At 50.4% G+C, this 22,907-nt stretch overlaps 3 protein-coding genes across 16 annotated transcripts in view; 1 reads left to right on the top strand and 2 right to left on the bottom strand.

The window, feature by feature from the left end:
* The window catches only part of RYR1 (ryanodine receptor 1), a 132,546-nt gene extending 129,029 nt beyond the window's left edge, over positions 1 to 3,517 (bottom strand). For all 14 annotated transcript variants that reach the window (XM_029571751.1, XM_029571756.1, XM_029571758.1 and 11 more), the window contains exon 1: positions 3,385 to 3,517. In XM_029571751.1, the coding sequence (XP_029427611.1) occupies positions 3,385 to 3,432 (48 nt within the window). In that variant the 5' untranslated portion in view covers positions 3,433 to 3,517. The remainder of the gene's footprint in view (positions 1 to 3,384) is intronic.
* A 3,091-nt stretch (positions 3,518 to 6,608) lies between these two features.
* On the bottom strand, positions 6,609 to 19,819 carry LOC115100603 (rho GTPase-activating protein 11A-like). The gene is made up of 13 exons (XM_029619168.1): positions 19,521 to 19,819; positions 18,628 to 18,713; positions 18,169 to 18,265; positions 16,466 to 16,722; positions 14,249 to 14,412; positions 13,692 to 13,835; positions 11,539 to 11,616; positions 11,331 to 11,427; positions 11,027 to 11,112; positions 10,502 to 10,655; positions 9,852 to 9,951; positions 9,567 to 9,708; positions 6,609 to 8,800 (listed from the first exon to the last, which is right to left on the bottom strand). The coding sequence occupies exons 1-13, from the start codon at positions 19,623 to 19,625 to the stop codon at positions 7,422 to 7,424; spliced, it is 2,889 nt and encodes a 962-aa protein (XP_029475028.1). The 5' UTR covers positions 19,626 to 19,819; the 3' UTR covers positions 6,609 to 7,421.
* Positions 19,820 to 22,128: 2,309 nt separating this feature from the next.
* The window catches only part of RASGRP4 (RAS guanyl releasing protein 4), a 57,297-nt gene continuing 56,518 nt past the window's right edge, over positions 22,129 to 22,907 (top strand). The window contains exon 1 of the mRNA XM_029619169.1: positions 22,129 to 22,361. Coding sequence (XP_029475029.1) covers positions 22,339 to 22,361 — 23 coding nt within the window. The 5' untranslated portion in view covers positions 22,129 to 22,338. The remainder of the gene's footprint in view (positions 22,362 to 22,907) is intronic.

Here is a 22,907-nt window from a genome sequence, read left to right as displayed (position 1 = left end):
GGAAAGTGATGTCACAGCGTCCACTGCTCTCACGGCGCTCAATGACCTCACAAAGGCCAAACCAATGCAGCCCGAGGCGGCTGCGCTGATGCTTGGCATCGACAGAAGACAGGGAGGGTTTTGCAGGGAGTGCAGAGTATTTATCCCCTCTGTTCACTTGTGAAGAGAGGAAAGGGGGTGGGGGATTCTGTATCTAATCCATGGATTCGAGAATCTCAGGGGCGGCCGCTGTGTATTCTGTTTCTAGGATTTCAGTCTCTCTTAAACTGCTGTATATCACGGTACCAGAATGAGACCTTGTGTGTCCTTGTTCTGTCACTGCCAGCTCAGGCCTGCTCAGCTTGCAAAATCAAGCCATTGGTTTGCACGCCCCACTTCAAAAAGACAGACAGACTGATGGGGAAAGTTTACACAGCTTATTATAAGGGTCCTTAGCTCTGAGCTGCCTCCCTATGGGCTTTGGAACAGCCGAAGTCAATTTAGGGCACATGGTTCCAGAGTTTGCTTTTTTTTTTGTTTTTTTAAGAGCCTGAAATCAAAGTTCTTCTGCTCTCTGCCAGGAGAAGATGGAGAAAAACTAAAGAGGAGCCGACAGAGGCAGACCCCCAGCTGCAGGACCAGAGATAAAAAAAAAAAAGAACAGCAGCAGCAGCAGCAGCATGGAAAGAACCAATACAGTCTGCAGTCACCCAGCACCACCACCACAATCCGGACTGCAGTCACATAGCGTCAAGAGACCGCGCACCGTGATCCGGTCTGCACAGGCCCGGATTCCAGCACAGGCAACTGCCTCCGATGCCCAATTCTGAAAGGCACCAGAGCACTGCCACCGCTGCCAAGCCACCCTGTAGCCACTTTTTTCCTCCTTCCATCGAGCCTGCAGCAGCCCTGCCCCTCACACGGGTTTCCCGTTACTCCTCAGCACCCGAGCCAGGCTTTCTTAAGTTCTCTTACTGTGTTTGCTGCCAGCTCTTTCACTTAACAGGCTATTCTGTGCATCCATCACCCCCAGGGGCTGATGCAATAAAAGTGCACAGGTTTACGCGTGGTTGGACGCGCTAGACTAGCACCCGATGCAATAAGGAGATTAGCGTGTGCCCAAACAAACGCGTAGCCAATGGCCTCATCTACCTGGAATTTACCTCCAATGCAGAAAATTGCTGGGTGCACACATTTTAACGAGGCAAATTTAACTCCAGCCTGGAGGTGGTGTAAAATCAATCCGCGAGTTAAGGGCTCATGAGAAATAATAAAAAAAAAATTCTGTCCTCTGTGTGTCCTCCTATTTATTTAGTACCATAATGCTTAAATTTATTGCTTGCGGTGTTGAAAAATAAATGTATATTGGCTTGATTTAAAAAAAAAAAATCTTCTGGACACACAATTTAGATGCCCATAGCAGGGGGCTTTTAGCTACAGGCATCTTCAGCAAAAAGAGCCAGAAGTGGGATAAAAACGGACCCTCATACTGAGCACAATTCTCCCCTAGCGCTTCCTTTCTAACGCAGCCCCTCATTTAAATACTGCATCGGGCGCCCGGGAGATGTGGCTGCATGCGCGTTAGGAAAGTGGGCGCTCAATACGAGTGCCCATTTCCATCGGCCCCCTCAGAGAGGTGGGATTTTTCTGACGTTGCTCATGAGTTTACCTTTCTAGAGCCTTACAGTGTGACCTCTTATTCTTCGGCATTCTTTCCTCTGAAATAGGTTTGCTTCTTGTGCCTGAACTACACCTTTCAGCCACTGTCTCCCCTCTCAAGCACTCATATTAAGGTCCTTAACTCTCATCTCATAGGGCTTTTGGTGCAGACCCTGCACCATTTTAATTGCCTTTCTCTGGACCAGCTCCTGTAGAGGTACGGCCTCCAGAACGGGACATGATATTCTAATGCAGGGCTCACGTTCTACCTCACTGCCTTTTTCCTAATAGTTACCCGTCTCCCTTTACCCATGTGTACAGAAGGTTGCTGGGGGGAAGGAACAGGAGAAAGAATCCTCTCTTCTATCACAGTACAGTTAACATTGCCAATTACAGTTGTCGCCCTGGTCTTAATATGGTGGAGCTGGTAATAGCAAGTTCCCAGCACAGATTCACTGAATTATAGCTGAGGGGAAGATACCAGAATAGCACAGACAGAATCCACCGTCCCTGTGACATCACTGAGCCTCCTGTGACCTCACAACAGTCAATAGTTATTGTGCCACAATGCCAGGCGTCAATACCAAGGACAAACCTGGCATAGGTCAATTACCAGCCTGTCTGCGGTACTGACCTTGGGCACTTTCCCACTAAAAGGGGTTTGGGGTTTTGTCAAATTAATTTGGAAAATCCCCGCCTCCAAAAAAAACTCCTGAGCAAAGGAAAACTAAAAAGGAACAGGGTATGCAATGGGCGTTACTGAGGAACTGCATCTGTCAGCTCCCCATTATAGAAAGAGCTGAAAGAGAAAACCAAGCAGTGCTGGATCTGATCAGCAGGAACCTGGAGAGGGATGGGATACAAGGAGAGCCACCCAGCGCCCGCAGAGACCAAGCTGGGCACTGCCATAGAGAGTACCTGGGTTCAGTTTCCAGGTCAGCACATTACCTGGCAGGGAGGGAGTCCCGGTCATCATGCAATGGCAACCACTAGATGCCAGACTTAGGGGCAGAGAACTGCAGGGGTTTGGTGGGAGTCCTGGAACATGGTTCATGGCCAGAGATAGTTTCGTCTTCTCGGAGACTAAGAGAAGTTGGGACGGATATTATTTAAAAAAAAAAAAAAAAAAAAGTTAAAATCCTGGGTAGATAAAAATGAAGGTCCATGGTGCCCCAACCCAAAAGAGCTGGTTCCGACCGAGGAGGAAGCCCCAACCAACAAGAAGAAACTGCTGGGCCAAGAATAGAGCAAGAGAGCCACAGACCCACATTTATAAACCCTCCAAGACGTATGCGGGAACTTTGCTGCTCTGCTATGGGGAGCGAGGAGTTACTTCTGCAGAGCTCCCCTTTGCCAGACACTAATGTGTCTGCAGTCTGAAGGACACCCCCTCCCCCCCCAACAGCCATCGTCATGTGTCTCTCTGCACCTGTCACAGCAGCAAGAGCCCCAGCCCGGAGGGCTCCCAGGATCAGAGATCCCCCAGCCGCCCGCAGACGATAGCCTGATCAGTCCCTGTACAGAGGAGGGCACTCCGGGGATCCCACTGGCCGCACCTGAGCATCCCAAGGACCTTCTTACGCGCATCCCTTTTATCAGAGGGGCCAAGACCTGCTTTATCTGTTATTACCTAGGCTGGCCCCGTGCCAGGACTTATCCCAAGCTCGTCTCTTAGGCAGATAAGAGGGCCCTAGTGCGCGGGGCTAGAAGCGGATCTTCTCCCCCACCCCATTTCCCTTAACTCACGGTTCTCAAGAACTGGATCTCATCTTCCCCATCGCCGGCCTCAGCCATAGCGCCGCGGAGGTGGGAGCCCGGTAGCGAGCCCGGACCTGCAGCTCAATCCCGACCCCGGCTCTCTCACCTCGGCTGCCGGCTCCCCCTCTGTCTGTCTGCTTGCGCCCCGCCCCTGCCTGCTGATTGGACGAGGCCCGGGGGGAGGCGCCCAAGGGGAGGGTCATTGCTCATACTGCCACACCCACCTCCCGCCCCCTGGCCGAAGAGAATCCGTGCCGATCTCCTTCACCGCTATCACGACTGGAGCTCGCCAGACTTCAAGCCAGGAAACAAAGGAGAATATAATAAAAATATGAGATATGTAATAACAACCCACATTGTTAAAATATTTGGCTCCTTTTTTTTAATTTACCTAATTTAATCACAATAAATTTAGTTTACTAAATTGTATGGTATTTCTCAGAAGCAAGGGGAGGGCCACTAATTTACACCTTACCCAGAGCCCACCACTGTGCTAACATGACACTCGCCCCCACTCTAACCCCACAGCAATCCTCCCCACTCCTCCACATGCATGCTGGGAATCTGGCAAGTCCTGACTTGCATGCAGCACGCTGGGTCCTACCCCTCCCAAACACCACAGCCAGGCTGGGCCTCCTAACCCAACCCCAGTCCACCAGGAACGCCTCAAGCCTCCAACCCAGGGATTTCCCTTCTCCCAACACCATTTATACCGAGGGCAAGCTAGGGCATTCAAGTTCCATGGATCCTGCACTCCATCCACTGCGAGACCTCCCTCCCTCATCCTCACTAACCCATATCTATCCTTACTCTTGCATCCCTTCAACCTAATTACACCCTCTAATCCAACTATGCAGAGATAATAGCCCCACTTACAGTGAGGGGGTGCTGGGATTGCCCCTGCAAGGTTTGAACTCCATAAATTGATACATGACAACCCCCCCCCCCCCCCAAGGGTCCCTTCCTTATACCCCAAGTTATGGAGCTTTTTCCAATGCCTCTCAGTCCCTTCAGGACCCCCACCACCCCAATCCCATAGGGAGGGCCTAAAACCCCTTTCAAATAGCACCAGAGGCAAGGGGTTCTCCCCTCACTGTCTCCAAAGTGATGTCAGTTAAGTTTGTTGGAGAATATTAATCTTGATAGAAAGGCCGAACCTGCTTCTGGAGCTGTGCTTATATACTGCCAGACTTACACATGGACAGGCTGATAGAGCGCACTATTAGCCTGCTCTGGGCCTGCTCGGGGTTTCTGGCATATGCAGAAAAAATATGCCTATTAGGTATGCATGCGGGATACAGAAAATAAAATGTGCAGCCAAACCGCACATTTTATTTTCAGAAATTAGCGCCGACCTTTGGGTCGGCGCTAATTTCTTCCGGCACCGGGAAAGTGCACAGAAAAGTAGTAAAAACTGTTTTTGGCCCGACAGGCAACTTTTCGGGATCTCCGACTTAATATCACTATGATATTAAGTCGGAGGGTGCACAGAAAAGCAGTTTTTACTGCTTTTCTGTGCACTTTCCCGGCGCTAATTTCTGAAAGTAAAATGTGTGGCTTGGCTGCATTTTACTTTCTGTATCCCGTGCGCATACCTAATAGGGCCATCAACAGTAAGGGGTAAGGGAAAACGTGCGTCCCAGAGCAGGCTAACAGTGCGCTCCGATGGAGCGCACTGTACTGTATTGGCCTGTCCAGTGACTTACTACTCTTTATAAAATAGCATTGATGGACAAACTCCGTTATCTGCTTCCTGAGCAATCTGGCTGGAGGAAACAAAGTCATTAGCAGGTCCATGTTCTGGGTCTTATTTTCTTTGTCCCCTTTCTGATTTTATAATCTTGTAGAGGTTTTTAAGAGCAGATGTGTTACTTTTTTGCTTTATTACTTGCTGGGTGTAATTGGGGATACTGTCACCTTTACTAAGGCCCTTTGCTGCATCATTTGCTTTTGATGGTCTTTTTCAGTTGCCTGTAAGTTTCTTTAAATAAAAAGTTTAAAATCACACAGGACTCATCTGATGCTTCCTCCTCACTCAAACAAACACAGGAGCCCCTCCAATACTGCTTAGGCACGTGAGCAGCCAGGAGCCCCCTCCAACATCTCCCACTCTTCAGGAGCTGAATCAGTAATAGTATCATCCTGAAGAAGGCAGCAGCAAATGCAGGTTTCCGAGGCATTCACCAGGGCCCCGGCGAAGGAGCTCCCCTCCATAGCTGGACCTTTGAGGACCAGCAGAGCCCACGGTTCTAACACCCAGAGCTTTATCCCATCTTACTGGCAGCAGGTTAAAGGGAGAAGGTAAGAAGCGGTACACAGATAGGAGAGGACCCTCCCCAGCAGAGGGGCTACCGCTGTATATCTAGGGAGCCCCTAGATATACAGTAAGGGCTTTCCAAGAAAGTCCGGGTAACACCAGAACCAGGCGGGGTTTCTGGAATATGCAGAACAAATATGCATAGACTGGACCTCCAATATCTGTCAACTGAGCTCATGCACATTCATTGTGAAGAGCCTAAAACCCAGACTGGCCTTGGGATGACAAGTTTTGGGAAGCCCAGCTGTACGTCAAGGAGCCTACCCCAGCAGTTTGCCTGCCTCTGTGTGCACAACAAAGCCAAAGGCTTTGCTCTTGACAAGTTAACCAAGCATCCCCCTTGCAATTCATTTAAAAAAAAAAAAATTCCCTAATTGTAGTCTTCTGAAATAGGCTCCATGCAGCTGTGTTTATGTACAAAGTGATGACAGCATTGCTCTTGCAGAAAAGAGTGGGGGGCTGAACAGAAAACAGGCGATCAGAAGGTACAGCTAACTTAAGAAAATTAAAAAGAAAAAAAAAAGAAAACATGGCTTCTCTCCACAGAAAATTAAAAACCTAAGCATGACAGAGATGCTTCATGCCTCTGCTAGTTGTATCTGCAGCATCCCTCTTGGCAACCACTAATTTCCTCCCCCAAAATGTGGTGCCAAGTGTCACAAGTTCTGAGGAAAGGGTGAAAGCTTAGCAGCTCCGTTCAAAAGTAAGAGAGTGAGTGCGTCTGTGTGTGTTTACGGGGTGGAGATAATTTAGTAGAAAAGCAACCCTCTCCTGCACCAGCTGCAGGGCCGGGGGGGGGGAGGTGCCAGTGCACCCTGGCCGAAAGTCATGTCAAGATTCCTGCCAGTCCCAGATCAGATCAGCTTCTGCTGCTAAAGGAAAGTAAACAAAAAGGTCTGCTTCCAAAAATCCTTTTTATTTTGTAAAATTTCAGATAATCGCAGGAAGAACAAAAAGTATTTCACTTAAAAAATATATATTTCAAAATACACTATAGAATACAGAGTTCCAAAATCCATAAAACTCTCTTAGGACAAAAACAGGGTCTTGGCAAAGGGATGTAGGACAGAAAAGGAAGCCCAGGTGCCAGGAAAGAAGGTGTGGAATAAACACCCACAGTCACACAACATGCATCATCCTGCCCCATCCCACAGAGATGAGAGATTCCCTCAAAGGCCCTCACACCATCCATTCCAGAACCACAGGGCAGGAAGCCCCCGTCCCCCCGTCCCCCCCCATCTCCTGCCACCTCACAAATCACAAGAAAAATAAATACAGAGCGAGACACCTTAGAACATCTGCCTCAGACCCTCCCGAACAAAACCATGCATCTCCCCGAAGCAGCAGCAAAGTTTAGATTTTCTTATCGAGTACAGACGTGGGCGTCTCGGCCCATACAAGGATCCCACCTGAGCGACTTCGTGCTCACATCAACAGCACAGAAATGAACCAAGGGAGGGCGATGCTGGATTTTGGCTTCTTACAGTGACACTTTAAGGCCAGAAGGTGGCAGTGCAAACCAGTGCTGCTACCTTCTTGCTTTTCTGGGGGTATTGTGCCAGGCAGATGTGACCCCCCCCCCCCCCCCCCCCCCCCCAATCGCACACATTTGATGCAAAAGCAGACACAAGTGCCTGGTAGCTTGCACCACATAAGAATAAGAAACCATTTCATGCTTGGAAGACAGCAATTAAACCATCCGAGTGGATCAGCAGCATTCTATTTCTTCATAGCCGCGTACTTCCTGAGGGGAGGCCTGCGATACAGATGCTGACTCTTCCGTGGGCTGCAGCAGACACTCCTGGGGTAAGGGACCCTGTGAGTCAGTCTTGGCTGCCTCCTGGACATCAGAGCCCTCACCGAGGGCTTCAGGAAAGAAGCCAGCAGATCTGGGGGCAGGAACGGCACTGGTAGCGGTTTCTGCTCCCAGCTCCTTCTTGCCCCTCAGCCCTGCGAAGGATAGGGTGATGTGTTTCCTGCTGATGAAGATCTGACGGCTGTAGGTCTTCAGGGACTTGAGGGGGCTCTTGCACGGCTGGGGGCTCCGGGCGCCCCTCGTGCTCAGGTGGCCGCCGCCCTGCTCCGCCAGCGAGGGGGGAGGCGTGGCGGCAGGGCCCCCGCCCGCTGAAAACTTGGTGGCATCCACGCCGGCCCCCATGGCCAGGCCGCTTTCGTGGCTCAAGGACCGCCCAAACTTCCTGGCCCCTCTGCGCTTCAGTGGGGAGCAGTTCCTCTCCGAGGGGCCCTCCGGAGCTGCTCGCTGGAAGTTCATGGTTAGCTTGTGCATGCTCCTCTTCGGCACGGCCGACTTGGAGGAGATTTTAAGTTTGCGGATGCAGTCTGCCACAGACACGCAGATGCCCAGCGTCTCCTGCAGCTTGTGGTGGGGGTGGTTCCTAGCCCGGTCACCCTCCTCGGACAGATCCGGGGCCGCCGCTTCACCGCTGCCCAAGCATTTGGTCACCAACGACTCCATACTGTGCTCATCGGCCAGCGTCACCAGCACCAGAGGCAGCCCGAGCTGCAGGGCACTGTTAACACGCGACACCGTGCCCGCGTTGGTTTGCAGCTGTTGGCCTTTCAAACACCCGTCCACGCCTGGCATGGTCTCCGTGGAAGGGCTGCCTGCGGGGACGGGGGGGTCCACTTCCTGTCTGGTTTCCAGTGGCGTGCCCTCCATAGACTCCAAGAGGTTCTCTGGCAAGCTGAGCGACCGGCGCAGGACCCTGCGGTGCTTCTCGGGCGACTCTGGAGCTCTCACCAGCACGCTGTCCGGATGAGGCACAGTGCTGCCTTCAGAAGGGTCCTCGGCTCCCGGGGCAGAGAAGCCCCCCTCCTCCTTCTCTGGGCCTGTGCTGCTATTGCCGACTGCTTGGGGATCTGGATCCCGCCCTGCACTGCTGTCCAAAGTCTGCCGTCCAGTCCCCCCTGCCCGACAGAATGCAAGGCTCATCCTGCTCTTCGTTTCTGTGTCTGGTGCCAGTGCGCTTTGGCTTCGACTCCCAGGGCTGGAGCTACTTAAGGCCTCATCACAGCCGGGTGAGGTCTCGGGGGGGACCTCCTCTGCAGTGGCTTCACCTGGAGTCCCTGAAACGAGAAAAGGTGCAGACCTATTACTGTCCTTTCCTTAGGCAGAAAACGTCATTCAGCGTTCTCTGCATATCCCCCAGTTTCTGAAATACGCCCGACCATCTCCATATCCATCACAGATCCGAGGTGGCGTTTGCCTGGGATCGAGCTGTTGCAGCTCTTCTGGCCATGAGGGGGCGATGAGTGCTGGGAGGCCCGGCAGGAAGTGAATTCCTGCAGCCTAAGACATAGAAGAGTCAGGCAAGGGGAAGGGTGCTAGGGTTACAAGTGCTAGGGAAAAGCTGGGGTGGAAGCAGGACTGTCAGAGCAGGCAACTGTCCAGGGCACACCAACAAGCCCTCATCGGTGCTCCATGCTGTTAACTCTAAAGGCGGGAGGGTCTCAGGAGCTTTTTACACAGCTGTTGGATTGCAGCCACGTCAGAGGGGGGACCTGCTGGCAGAGATGGTACTCGGCACTCAGCAACGGGCCTGGGTGGGCGGACAAGGGCAGAGCACCTCCAGTCTACAGAGAAAGATTAAAATCACAAGGGCTCTTCCCCCATAGCGTTTAAGTCTTTCCGACGTCAAGTTTGAGGATTATGGAAGTTAAGTGACCTCCCTCCAGTCACACACAGCATGATCAGAGCCCAGGTCTGGGAGGTTAAATGAACCCCTCTCTGGAGATGGTCAGCTATCCACCAGGTGCCACAATCTGCCACAGGGCAACAAGCCTAGCCAGTCAGGAGGAGAGGGGGAGCCCACAGGCGCGACTCGTGTCCTACCGTGGCCCTGTTCACTTGCTTTCACAGATGACTGAGTTATTCGGAAATCCTTCCCAGGGAAGAGGGGCCCCTCCAGGGCGTCTGCCACCATCCTCTTCATCAGGGTCCAGCCGCTGGTCTCCAGAGTTGAGGGTTCTCCGGACTTACACAAGAAAAAAAAAAATATTCAAAAAGCAAGCATGACCAACGAGGTTCAGACAGACACACACTGCAGGATCACACACGAAGCATGTTCTCTCAGCACAGCAGATAAACCATGCGAGAAGCTCACACGCACACACCCACCTCCTCTTTTTCAGTTCGAGTGCGCTGAAAGAGACGCAGGGACTTCCGAACCTTGTCTGTGCGGTCCATCGCTGATGGGGAGCAGCAACCCGAAGGAACCCTGGAAAGGGTGGGGGGAGAATGCATCAGGGGAGCGTCCCCTGGTGGGGAGAGGTCAGCTTTAGAATCTGGTGAACCCCCTTCTGCCTGGGCTCTGGACGAGGATGCAGCAGCTGCACTCCTGTACCGACCCAGAGCAGGAATATAATCAGCCACCCCTGCGCAGGCCTCAGTCTGCACCCCGAGCGGAACTACATCAGCTTTACGTTTCTGTGGTTCCCCCCCCCCCCCCCCCCCCCGTCTAGGCCTCAAATGGGGCTGTCCCCTGTGGGCCCCTGGCTGCATAGGGATATGTCTGGACTTTGGGAAGAGAGAGCTGCTAATCCCAGGGTTTGACTGGGTGAAGGTCGCCTGGCACTACTGGGCCGAAGTCTGAATGCATGAAACTGGTGTGCCAACTGGTCCATACACCCCAACAATTCACATGTCTTCTCACCGCTGTCACTGCTCCCCTTTCCCAGGCAGTTAAATTCTCAGGCTCACCCTTTGGGAACGTACTTCCCAGTTTGCTAAACTGCAATGCAGGGCTCGCTCACCGTTTGACCTCTCACCTCTGAACTCGCTTGCCCTCCAACCTCTTGCTGCGCTGCCTCTTGATGCTGGCCGGAGACCTTGAGGCACCTGGCACGTCAAGGGCTGCAGAGGACCAGAAGCAGTTTGGACTCAGCACATCCTTGGGGGACTCGTTGGACCGGCCAACCAGCGCTGGAAGAAAAGGAGGAGAGCTGCAGGGAAGGGAGCAGCAGTAGCGGGGGGTCTCGATCTTTGTAAAGCTGCCCAGGGAAGGGGGGTCCTCTCCGGCTCATGTGACAGCTCGGAGCACGAGACAAATGTCATCGCGACACCTAGATACTCTATACCAAGAAGAGAGACAGGTGGAGACTCACCTGCTTATGCCCCCCTTCAAATCAGCGCAACCTCTGCCATTCTCCCAGAATATAAAAAACAGTCCTTGCAATAGAGAACAGAGGCCCTGTATCCCCCTCGCTCCAGGACTTTTCCCTGCACCGTGTTAAGACATAAAAACTCTGGAGCCGGTGCACAGAGCAGGGAGAGCTGCCAGATATCGGACTCACCCGTGTCTGCAAGGGAACCGTCAGGCAGTCTCAATGCATCGTCGTCAGCCAGGAGCTGCCCAGGGATGAAGTCCAGAGTGGCCTTCCTGCAACAGAAAGCAGAGGTAGGTAGTGCCACAAAGGCCTTATCAGAAGGGAGACAGGACAGACGAAGGCTAGGTGGGGGGGGTCTACAAGACGTCACCGCGGTTCTGTTAGCTATGGAGGACACAGCTGTCGGAAATGCAGCGCCTCGGACTGGGACTGAGAGAGAATTAAATCGGAGGAGGTAAACTTCTAAGTCTAGGTAAAATGCCCCCTGCACCTCTTCTTCAGCTCCGACCCCTCACACGAGTCCTCAGACGCTTTCCTCTTCGTCTTGAAGGACGTCCTGTGGATAGGATTGGAGTCTGTCTCAGCAGCTGTTTTCAAAAGGAGGAAATCAGCAGGAAGGGGGGAGACAGAAAATGATTTCAGTAGATGCAGCCGTGCAGGACTACTGAATGAGTCCCCCAAAACAAGATCGCACCCACCTGGCGTCTGCTCTTTCTGGGATGCACCAGAAGGCACGTGTCCCGTTTTTAGTTTGCTCAGGGCTCCGTTCACAATCTCTGAAATGGAAACAGCACGACAGATCTCGAAAGAAGAAGTTCTTTTGCACAGCCCCACCAGGTTTGGCTATTACGGCTCAGAGGAATTCCTGCAGGACCCCCAGCACTCTGACATTACAGAGATAAGAACATAGGCAGCACCTACACAACAGCAAGAAAGCAGCCGACCCTGAGAAGCTCAGAGTCAAGGATCTGCTCCCATCCAGCTGGGAAAGATGCAAAGCGCCACGGCTAAGCAAGTCCTCGTGTTACCCTTATGTCAGTATTAACTACTGTCATAACAAAAAGAAAGCCACAACAGCGAGTGTAAATCATAATGCTCGTAGGAACATAAGAAATGCCATGCTGGGTCAGACCAAGGGTCCATCTCCAAGAGAGGCCAAACCAGGCCACAAGTACCTGGCAAGTACCCAAACACAAGCTACTATTGCTTATTAATTACTGTAATCGTTTATGGATTTAATCTCTAGGACCTTATCCAAACCTTTTTTAAACCCAGTAACACTAACTGCTGTAACCACATCCTCTGAATTCCAGAGTTTAACTATGCTGTGAGTGAGAACATTTTTTTGATTTGTTTTAAAATGAGCTACTTGCTAACTTCATGGAGTGCCCCCTGGTCCTTCTATTATCTGAGAGAGTAAATAACCGATTTACATTAACTTGTTCAAGTCCTTTCATGTAAACACTCATCAAAAGGTGCCATTCAGGTATAAAAGGATCACAGGGAGAACTGGCATCAGCCAAGATGTGCTAGATTCAATCTCCTGTCTTTTGCCCTTGATGGGCTTTAGACAGAATCATTATTAGCACCAAAGTTTAAGAATTATTAGAAAGGGAATGGTGAATAAAACGGAAAATGTCATAATGCCTCTGTATCGCTCTATGGTGAGACCGCACCTTGAATACTGTGTACAATTCAGGTCGCCGCATCTCAATAAAGATATAATTGCGATGGAGAAGGTACAGAGAAGGGCGACCAAAATGATAGGGGAGCTGTTCCATTCCCTTTAGGAGGAAAGACTAAAGAAGTTAGGGCTATTCCGCTTGGAGAAGAGACGGCTGAGGGGGGATATGATAGAGGTGTTTAAAATCATGAGAGGTCTAGAATGGGTAGATGTGAATCGGTTATTTACTCTTTCGGATAATAGAAAGATTAGGGGGCACTCCATGAAGTTAGCATGGGGCACATTTAAAACTAATCGGAGAAAGTTCTTTTTCACTCAACGCACAATTTAACTCTGGAATTTGTTGCCAGAGGATGTGGTTAGTGCAGTTAGTGTAGCTGTGTTTAAAAAAGGACTGGATAAGTTCTTGGAGAAGTCCATTACCTGCTATTAAGTTGACTTAGAAATTAGCCACTGCTATTACTAGCAACAGTAACATGGAATAGACTTAGTTTTTGGGTACTTCCCAGGTACTGACCCAGTATGGCATGTTCTTATGTTCTTATTCTCCCTTGTGGTCACCAAGTGCCCACATGAATCAAAAGCATTTTTTATTCAAACTCCAACTTGCATATCTTGTTATAATCTTGTCTCTCTTGCCACCATATACCCTTGACCACAAGGGAGAATAATCTATGACTAAACCTTGGTGCTAATAATTCTGTCTAAAGCCCATCGAGGGTAAAAGACAGGAGATTGAATCTAGCGCATCTTGGCTGATGCCAGTTCTCCCAGTGGTCCTCATACATGAATAGCACCTTTGATTAGTGTTTACACTGTAGGAACGTTATAATTTACACTCTTACTATCTCTTGATAGTTATTGGGATTACCCTTGTGTTACCCATGGACTTGCAGGCAGGCCTTACTCCCTGCTCACCTCGCTAGCCACACCGACAATCCTTCTCTCACCCTGTGGAGGCTCCTTCCTCCATGCTGTGCAAGGCATGTTATGTGCTCACCACACGCGCGACACCCACACACCTTCCTTGCCCCGTGGACACGTTCATCCCTTTGCTGTGCCAGGCATGCTGCTCACTGTGTGGGTGACGCCAGCACGCTTTCCTTGCGCTGTGGTGCTCGCTGCAGCAGCATTGGAGTGCCTCTCCCATGCCGGGGGCATGCTCACCTCCCATACTCCGTCTGCGTCTCCGTCGGCAGTTTTCGTCACTTGCTGCCTGCTCTCCGCTGCCCTGCGGCACCGGATGGCGGCAGGCGGTCTCCAGCTCCTGCATGGAGGAGACCTTCTCTGCAATGAAGTGAGGAACGTGACCTGGGACAGGAGACAGAGAGAACATATTCCCGTTAGTAATATGGAAGGAGAGACTATGCCTCAGTGCTGGAAAACTGATACACAATTATACCACGTGCGATTAGCAGCAGCTCTGAGGATTTGTCATAACGGTGGCTGTACGGCTAATGTGCAGGAGACCTGGATCAGTTTCCAGAAGCCAGCTCCGGTTCCTTAGGCCCCCTGTAGAAGCACAGCTCACAGGCACCAGCGAGCTAAAATGATAGAAGGATTAAAATGGGGACGTAGCCTCATATACGCAGCAGCCTCAGATCCCCCTGCATTAATGTCAGGGAACAGGGCTGAGCAAGTTCCGACCAGGCAGACTGCTACCTTGCTAGAAATGTAAAGAGACCGCCAATGATCTGCCTGCCTCCAGCTCTGCCAGGACTCACCAATCTCCAGCGCATTGGTTATCAAGGTCTCCAACACAGCCACCTGCAACTGCAGCTGCCTCTCGGTGCCCACCGTCAGCCGCTCGCTCAGCTCAGAGCTGGGGAACAGATTTGGAGCCAGCACCAAGGCCAAGTTCCCAGAGTCCATTTTGTTCTCATCACATCTGCAACAGAACATAATGGAAGGCAAGCAAACCATGAAAACAGACACAAAGAACTTGAGCGTGTGACGGTGCAAGCCCGCACTGCCACCACCCATGCTGTACCTTGCACTGCATGGGTGGTGGCAGTACCTGTTCTGTGTTGAGCCTGTGCCTGTGAGGCGGGGAGCTTGCACTGCTTCCCATGCTGTACCTGTTCTGTAGTGGATGTGTGTGTATCTTGCAGAGCTTCCGATTATGCTATACCTGCTCTGTGTTGGGGCTGTGCGTGTGAAGAGGGGAGCTTGCAGTGCTGCCTGTGCGTTTGCATGTATGAAACTTTTATAGCTTCTGACCGTGCTGTACCTGTTCTGTGTTGGTGTGTGTGGAGGGGAGCTTGCACTGCTGCTGCCCGTGCTGTATTTGCTTTGTGGTGAATGCAAGTGTGTGAAGCTTGCATAGCTTCTGACCGTGCTGTGCCTGTTCTGTGTTGGGGCTATGCATGTGAGGTGGGGAGCTTGCACTGCTGCCCATGCTGTACTCATTCTGTGGTAAGAGTGTGAGTGAGTGAATACTTCTTCTGTGTTCGAGGAGAGGAGCTTTCACATGCACTACTTGCTTTGTGGTAGACACGAGAGAGAGCGAACACGTGTATGTGTGAGCAAGTGTTCATGAAGCTTCCAAAGATTTTGTTGGGGCTGTACATATGAGGATGGGTGCTTGCACTGCTGCCCATGCTGTACTCATTCTGTGGTAAGAGTGTGAGTGAGTGAATACTTCTTCTGTGTTCGAGGAGAGGAGCTTTCACATGCACTACTTGCTTTGTGGTAGACACGAGAGAGAGCGAACACGTGTATGTGTGAGCAAGTGTTCATGAAGCTTCCAAAGATTTTGTTGGGGCTGTACATATGAGGATGGGTGCTTGCACTGTTGCCCATGCTGGATGTGAGAGCGAGAGAGTGTGAGTGAATGAGTGTGTGTTTGTGAAGCTTCCAGAGCTTCTGACTGTGCTGTGCCTGTGTGTGTGTGTGGGGAAGGGAGCTTGCACAGTTGCTGGTAGGACGCTTCAGTTGCCATTAGTGCTGTCAGAGTGAAATTTCCCTAAAACAAAATGGGAACCTCAAACGTGCAAGAGATGATAAAGCAGAAACTCAGGCTTTGATAATGAGGCTTGATTTATCTGCTGCATGATTAAAACCTGAAGTGTTTCACATAAAACAGCATCAAAAAGAAAGCGCCTCTTCTGGTAAACGAGCCTGCACAGCAAACTTTGACAGCTGAGAAGCAGAGCACAGGGACAGCCCCAGAGAAGCCACTAACTTTTCAATACAGTCGTATTAAGGGATAGCTGCTGTTGCCTTTTTTTGGCCCCGGTTGGTCTTCCTTTCAGAAGGAGAACTGGGATCCTAGTGCCATGAGCCTTCATTTGCAACTAACCAGGGATTCCCTCCACCCCACCCTCGTTCCTAGCCTGGCAGTCCTGTGGTGCCACCCAACAGGACTCCTTCTGGAGCCCTGGGCTACGGGCGCTAAATCCAGCTGCCCGGTGGCACCCTTAACCAGGACCGTGACTCTCCCCACCCCCTCCTGGTGCTGCGAATGCTGCTTCCGTGCCATCTCCAGCCCCAGATGACCCGGGGGGGGGCGGTAGGAAACCCGGCCGGAGAATCCAAGCGTGCGCCATCTGCAAAGAAGTGCACAGCATGGAGCTGGCCCTGCTGAAACAGCGAATTTATAGTGCTTCAATGGAGTTTTGAAAAACAAAATATGCTTTGTGAGGGGAGAGCAAAGAGAAAAAAAAAAAAAAAAGGGAATAAGGAGTTGAGGGGGTGAGTGTGGAAGAAACGGACTCCATTTTATCAAAACAGACTGAGCCAGTCCTGGATTTTACCCTTTGTGCAGGCTGGAACTGGTAGGACCCCCATCCTAGTCCATGCATGGAAAAGGAATAAAACCAGGTAGCAACCATACAACCAGAGGAGGACCAGAAGGGAAAGAAAATCAACTCTTTACAATATAAGAGATCTTCCTGCTGGTGCAGTGTGCCTGGGGCCCCGCCACGTGAATCTTGCTCCACCTGGTGGCGATGCGCTGCAGGAAGGTGCAGAGGTAACGCAGGGTGCAGGCGCTGACCCGTGGCAGCAGGCAGGTGACCAGCGCCGTGACGGACCCCCTCTCGCTCTCCGGCACCAGCTCCTGGATGCGGTACAGGGGCTCCTGCAGCTCCACGGGAATCAGAGGGTGCGGCAGGTCCCGGAAGAACTGCTTCAGCAAGGCAGCAACGTCGCAGGGCAGCGCAGAGTCCAAACACTTTTCCCCGGTCTCCAGCCTGGCCTGAAACACAGAGAGAAGGCTGAGCGGAGGCTCTCGGGTCAGCATGGAACAGAGGAAAGGGTCATCGCTTCCAGAGACAGGCCTGAGCCCTGCTGCCCACTGAAATTTCCTGGGACCGCGGGGCAGCTCGCTTTCAGATGCTCCCATCTCAGGCCTTAGGAGGAAGCAAGGGACAGAGAGGCGAGACTTGCAAAGAGTTCCTGTTTTCGAAGCAAACCCTCCCTCCACAAAGTGCAGCTTCCAGTATCCGAGTTACTCAAACCCTTTTTTTTTTTTCCCCTTTTCTGCGTGCAGTCAATGTCTGACGCAGGTCCTGGGGACACAATACTGGTTGTGTCATCACCTCCCCTCCCCCACCCAGGGCATCTTTCTACACTAGGCAAGCAGGATTGCACAAGATGCAGAGCAGGGCCCCGATCTGCGGCCCCTGTGAAGTGGTCCAGGCAGCACTGCTTACCCAATAGACTGAAGCTGTCAAGACCGTATGACATCTTTTCAGCCCCCTCCCCTCCCCCCACATCCTGGGAATGTTCACTTGAAAGCCACCAATGAGATCCCATATAGCCATATACGCTCGTGTCTGACTGGTCTCTGCAAAGAGGCTACGCTTTGCTCCTGCTCGTCATGGTATTTAAATTTTCCCAGTATGGTCCAATCAGAGACAGGAAATGTATTTACATTCCACCTCTCACACAGGGTGGTTGTGACATTTGGGACATTCTGGTCAACACAGCCGCCTCCAGAAGAATTAAAAAAAACAAACAAAACACAACATAATACTAACAAATATTAGTTTTAGATGTGCGGGCATTAGGGACGTGCATTCGTTACATCTGTTTCAGCAGGCATGCACATTCCTCGCCAACTTTCTAGTACACGCGGGAAAACGGATAGTACGCGTGTATCGTTTATTAAAAATACACACATACTCTCCCGTTTCCTGTGTGTACTAGAATGTGTGTATTTTTAATAAATGATACACGCGTACTATCCATTTTCCCACGTGTACTAGAAAGTTGGCGAGGTACGTGCATGCCTGCTGAAACAGATGTAACGAATGCACGTCCCTAATGTGCATTAGCTAGCACACATTAATGGTGTGACCTCTGAGCGAGTCCCTATCTCCCTGGGCCTCAGCTCTAATCCTTATGCCGTCACGGACTCTCTGTCTGGGACCTGGGTTTGAGTGCAGTCCCTTCCCTGTTGCGATTGTGTGGTCACACAGTAATAATGCTTACATAAATGCCAAGTCTATATAGCAAGGCATTATCTCAGTATAATTACATATCATACAGGGTGATACTGTGATTGCATACAAGGTTATGGATCTCATATGCAAATGTCCAGGGGTGTTGGGTTTCAATCCCAGAAATCAAAGTCACAGTTTTTGGGTGCTTTCAGAATTTCCTATACCCAAATCCAGCCGTGGGTGATGTTACACCGTACCTTTAAGGCCTTGATTCGAGTCATGGATCCGGATTTTCGGAACAGACCCTCTGTGTGCAGGTGCGGGTTCAGGAAATGGCACACATCCACAAGGAACCTGCAGAGGACAGAATAATCTGTGGGTGCTAGCCTACCAGGCTACTCAGGATGACCTTTAGAGGGGCCCGCACGGGCTTTATGAAGCCGGAGCAAGAGAGAGCACAGTACAGCTGCAGAGATACACACTACTCCATGCAGGCAAGAAACGGGAAGGGGATACAGAATTCCTGGGATTCAGAAACTCGACCATAGGGCATCTCCCTGTGCCTCAGTTCTAATCCCAGGCTCTGCCACGGATGGTATAACCTTAGACGATCTATCCCTGCACGACAATGAATGTGACTAATTGAATAATGCTGCTGCTCCCTCCTAATGCCAGGAGCTGTAAGGGGCAGAAGGGAAAACAGAACCGATACTCACTGTGGTATAGGTCCCTCTTTCTGGGAGAGCGGCAGCACGTGCAGAGGGACCCCAAACAGGCCCGAGCTGGTAGAGAGCGGCCTCTCCTGTCATGGAAAAAGAGGAGTCAGATCAGCTCCAGGCTGCATGGCAGTGCTGGCGACCTGCGACCCATGCCCACTCCCTACCCAACACTCTATAAAAGGCAACCCTGGTTAGGAGATAACCTCCTGACCTTACCAGGTGTTGGAACCCACTTCTAACAGGACAGCATCCTGTTTACAGGGAGCCATATCTGAAGTCAGAAGTACCAGCTATCATCCTCAAAACAGGTCTCTCTCTATTCATCCCAACTCTACTTTGAGTCTTACTCCCAGGTCTCCTTCATGCCCATAACTATCTCTGTGGACTTTGTTTATTTAAGGTCTATTCTTGGTATCTCACAAAAAAAAAAAAAAAAAGACATTCCTTTAACAGAACATAAAAAGAAAATGAACATTTTCTTCTCGCTGGCACATAAAGACAGCAATTTTCTGCACAATTCACTCGGGTATAAACGCATAGAACGGCCTTCTGAACATGCCTGGCCTCGGCGCACGTGAGTCGCAGAAACATGCGCGTCGTGTTACACTTTCATCCGCTGAGAAAAGGGACATTCCGGGGGGGGTCCCAGGGATAAAAAGTAAGAAGATGATGAAAAGCTATTGTTAAGGAAAATCCCCATCTCCTTGGAAGCCAGCAGCGCCCGCTAATTGTGAACGCTTCTCTAGAAGCTTTTCATCTGTCCGTGCTGTATTCATACCCTCGAGGTCTCTCTCCAGCTGCCCCTGTGCTAGTCACACTTTAGTGCCGGGGGCCGCCGCCGCGGACCCCTCCCCGGGATAAGAGCCTCCGATTCCCCGACCCCTCCTTACCTGCTGCTCGCTGCTGTTGGCCTTCCAGCGGCGGATTTTAATGCCCGCGGTCTTTAAATGCTGGACGATGGCGTGCATCGTTTGTCTCTCCTCGGAGAGCTTCATGTTTCAGGGTCATGTGCGGATCTCAGCTTTACCCCCGGGGCCCAGAGGTGCGGACTAGCGCCTGCCAGGCAATGTGCGCCAGGGTTTGTAGGGCCGCAGCCATGACACCCCCGGGCCTCCAGCCACTTTGTAAACCAAAGCCAGCGGGCTGCTCCACCGTAGCGGCCCGGGGTGGAGGGAGGGGCTGGATCGAGCCTCCGACGGAGCATTCTGGGACTTGTAGTCCTAGAAACAAAGCAAGCCTCAGTCTGCCAGTTTAAAAACCGTGGCGTGGAGTGTCTAGGGTTGGGGAGGGAGAGGTCAGGGGTTCACGCGTGTCTTGACCTGGCACAGGAGCTCATGCAGATGCTACAGTGGCAGAGAATCGGCTGGAAAGCTTTTCCCTTGGGTTCAGTGGGGTCTTAGGGGAACGGCATTGATGGGGGTGGGGCTACGATGATGTCGCTGTCCTTCATCGCCCCTCCACGCACACACGTGCAAGCATGGTGAAGAGAGCTGTGTTTCAAGATCACTGCAATGAATATGCATGAGGTGCAGATAAAGAGCTGTAAAGTGAACCAATTCCAAAACGATTTTTTAAATGTATGTATTTTTTTTTTACCAGTCTTTTTGAATTTACAGCCAGTGCATGATGGTATTTGTAGTCCCTGCTTAAGAACATAAGAAAATGCCATACTGGGTCAGACCAAGGGTCCATCAAGCCCAGCATCCTGTCTCCAACAGTGGCCAATCCAGGCCACAAGAACCTGGCAAGTACCCAAAAACTAAGTCTATTCCATGTTACCATTGCTAATGGCAGTGGCCATTCTCTAAGTGAACTTAATAGCAGGTAATGGACTTCTCCTCCAAGAACTTATCCAATCCTTTTTTAAACACAGCTATACTAACTGCACTAACCACATCCTCTGGCAACAAATTCCAGAGTTTAATTGTGCGTTGAGTAAAAAAGAACTTTCTCCGATTAGTTTTAAATGTGCCCCATGCTAACTTCATGGAGTGCCCCCTAGTCTTTCTACTATCCGAAAGAGTAAATAACCGATTCACATCTACCCGTTCTAGACCTCTCATGATTTTAAACACCTCTATCATATCCCCCCTCAGTCGTCTCTTCTCCAAGCTGAAAAGTCCTAACCTCTTTAGTCTTTCCTCATAGGGGAGTTGTTCCATTCCCCTTATCATTTTGGTAGCCCTTCTCTGTACCTTCTCCATCGCAATTATATCTTTTTTCAGATGCGGCGACCAGAATTGTACACAGTATTCAAGGTGTGGTCTCACCATGGAGCGATACAGAGGTATTATGACATTTTCCGTTTTATTCACCATTCCCTTTCTAATAATTCCCAACATTCTGTTTGCTTTTTTGACTGCCGCAGCACACTGTACTGACGATTTCAATGTGTTATCCACTATGACACCTAGATCTCTTTCTTGGGTTGTAGCACCTAATATGGAACCCAACATTGTGTAATTATAGCATGGGTTATTTTTCCCTATATGCATCACCTTGCACTTATCCACATTAAATTTCATCTGCCATTTAGATGCCCAATTTTCCAGTCTCACAAGGTCTTCCTGCAATTTATCACAATCTGCTTGTGATTTAACTACTCTGAACAATTTTGTGTCATCTGCAAATTTGATTATCTCACTCGTCGTATTTCTTTCCAGATCATTTATAAATATATTGAAAAGTAAGGGTCCCAATACAGATCCCTGAGGCACTCCACTGTCCACTCCCTTCCACTGAGAAAATTGCCCATTTAATCCTACTCTCTGTTTCCTGTCTTTTAGCCTGCTTCTTTCCATTGGAAGAAACACTGCAGACACAAGAACGCATCAGGATAAGATTGTCCGAAATCAAGGAGCAGTCTAAAATTTCATTGCTGGAATTGAGTAACTTGGCAGCTCTGTGAGATGGGGACCCTGTTCTACATCTACACACATACACAGGGGTGGGTTAAGAATGCCTTTTGGGCCCCCAGGTATTACCCCAGCTATGAGCTTCTACTCTTATTACCCTTTACCTTTAATCTGCCCTTATAAGGTCGCCTTCTAGATTTGGACACCTGGCGACTGTTCCATCTCTTCCCACCTCACTTCACCTATTTTGCCACTCATAATGTATAAATGCACTCACCTATACACCTGTAGATACATACTTTAGGCCAGGGTGAGGAGCTGCCTCTGTTTTGACAAGGACAGGTTGCTCTAATCTTGGCGCTGACTTTTAAGTCTGATTAGCCTAAGCATGTACTACAAGGCCATGCAAGAGGGGGAGGCCAAAACCAGGCCTGGAACAGTAATCTGTCCTTGCAAAAAAAAAAAAAAAAAAAAAAAGGAGGGCCAGTAGTCACCCCTAGCATAACTGTGCTCACAAACACACTCACAAACCCTCATGTTGTGGACTGACACCACAGGGAAACCTAGTTCCTCTTTGTCACAGATCAGTAAAACAAAAAAAAAAAGAGCCCTAGAGAGTTCCTCTTAGCTGAGCCCTGAAGAATCACACCAGAGGCAGAGCCGTAGCTCTCACAGGGCCAGTCTTCTTTTCTTTTTGACATGGATTTTATTTTTCTGATCTGGGGATCTTTCACAATTTGAAAGAAGATCAGCAGAGGCCGGGGGAGGGGAGGGAGGAATTGAGGAGAACAAAGCAAGGAATGGAGTTCATGGGATAAGGTGAAGTGAGGACTCGCTAACCTCAGAGTAAAACATGAATCGAAAAGACAGCAAGAGGTACAGTAAGACCCGAGCCGCCTACCTCCCCACCTGCTTGCGTTTTTTTTTGGTTTTTTTTTTTGCTTCCCGTGGTTGGTTGGTTATTGCTGCTGCTGCTGCTTTTGCTATGACTGACGCTGGCTTCTTGGCTCTGGGATCCTTGAAGGGTACCTGATGACTGTGCCCCAGCAGCGGTCTATGCTGCGGCAGTGAGGTGCCCTGAGGCAATGATACCACTTGTTGGGGTGCCAGCCATATCGTCTGCTAAAGCCAGGAGGAAGTGACTTTTTAGTCCACTGTGTTCACTCCTAGGCGGCTGTAGCTGTCTTGCTGATATAGATCCTGGATGGAGCTTTCAAAGGTTGATTGACCCTGAGGTCTGCATTCCTGGGTGCACCCAGGCATGGGGAGCCACACGTGTTGGGAAATGCAGGAGAGATGGAAAGGAATCGGCTTTCTAGAATACATTTTGTACATGTAATAATTAATTGGCACCAGTTGTTTAGCTTTGGGAAGAATTCGGTTGCTGTGCATTTCTCTGTTTAGAGCAATCCTCTCCGAGTA

The sequence above is a fragment of the Rhinatrema bivittatum genome, chromosome 11 (genome assembly GCF_901001135.1).
Source record: "Rhinatrema bivittatum chromosome 11, aRhiBiv1.1, whole genome shotgun sequence".
In the NCBI taxonomy this organism is placed as follows: domain Eukaryota; kingdom Metazoa; phylum Chordata; class Amphibia; order Gymnophiona; family Rhinatrematidae; genus Rhinatrema; species Rhinatrema bivittatum.
The sequence above is the reverse complement of the archived record's forward strand: the minus strand, read 5'-3'. Positions and strand labels throughout refer to the sequence as shown.

Excerpts from the sequence above, each read along its gene's own strand:
- LOC115100603 (XM_029619168.1), bottom strand. The coding sequence starts at position 19,625 with ATGAAGCTCTCCGAGGAGAGACAAACGATGCACGCCATCGTCCAGCAT. Across the intron at positions 18,266-18,627 it reads AAAGAGGGACCTATACCACA|GTTCCTTGTGGATGTGTGCC; the intron begins GTGAGTATCGGT and ends TGTCCTCTGCAG. Across the intron at positions 11,617-13,691 it reads ACGCAGACGGAGTATGGGAG|AGATTGTGAACGGAGCCCTG; the intron begins GTGAGCATGCCC and ends TTTCCATTTCAG.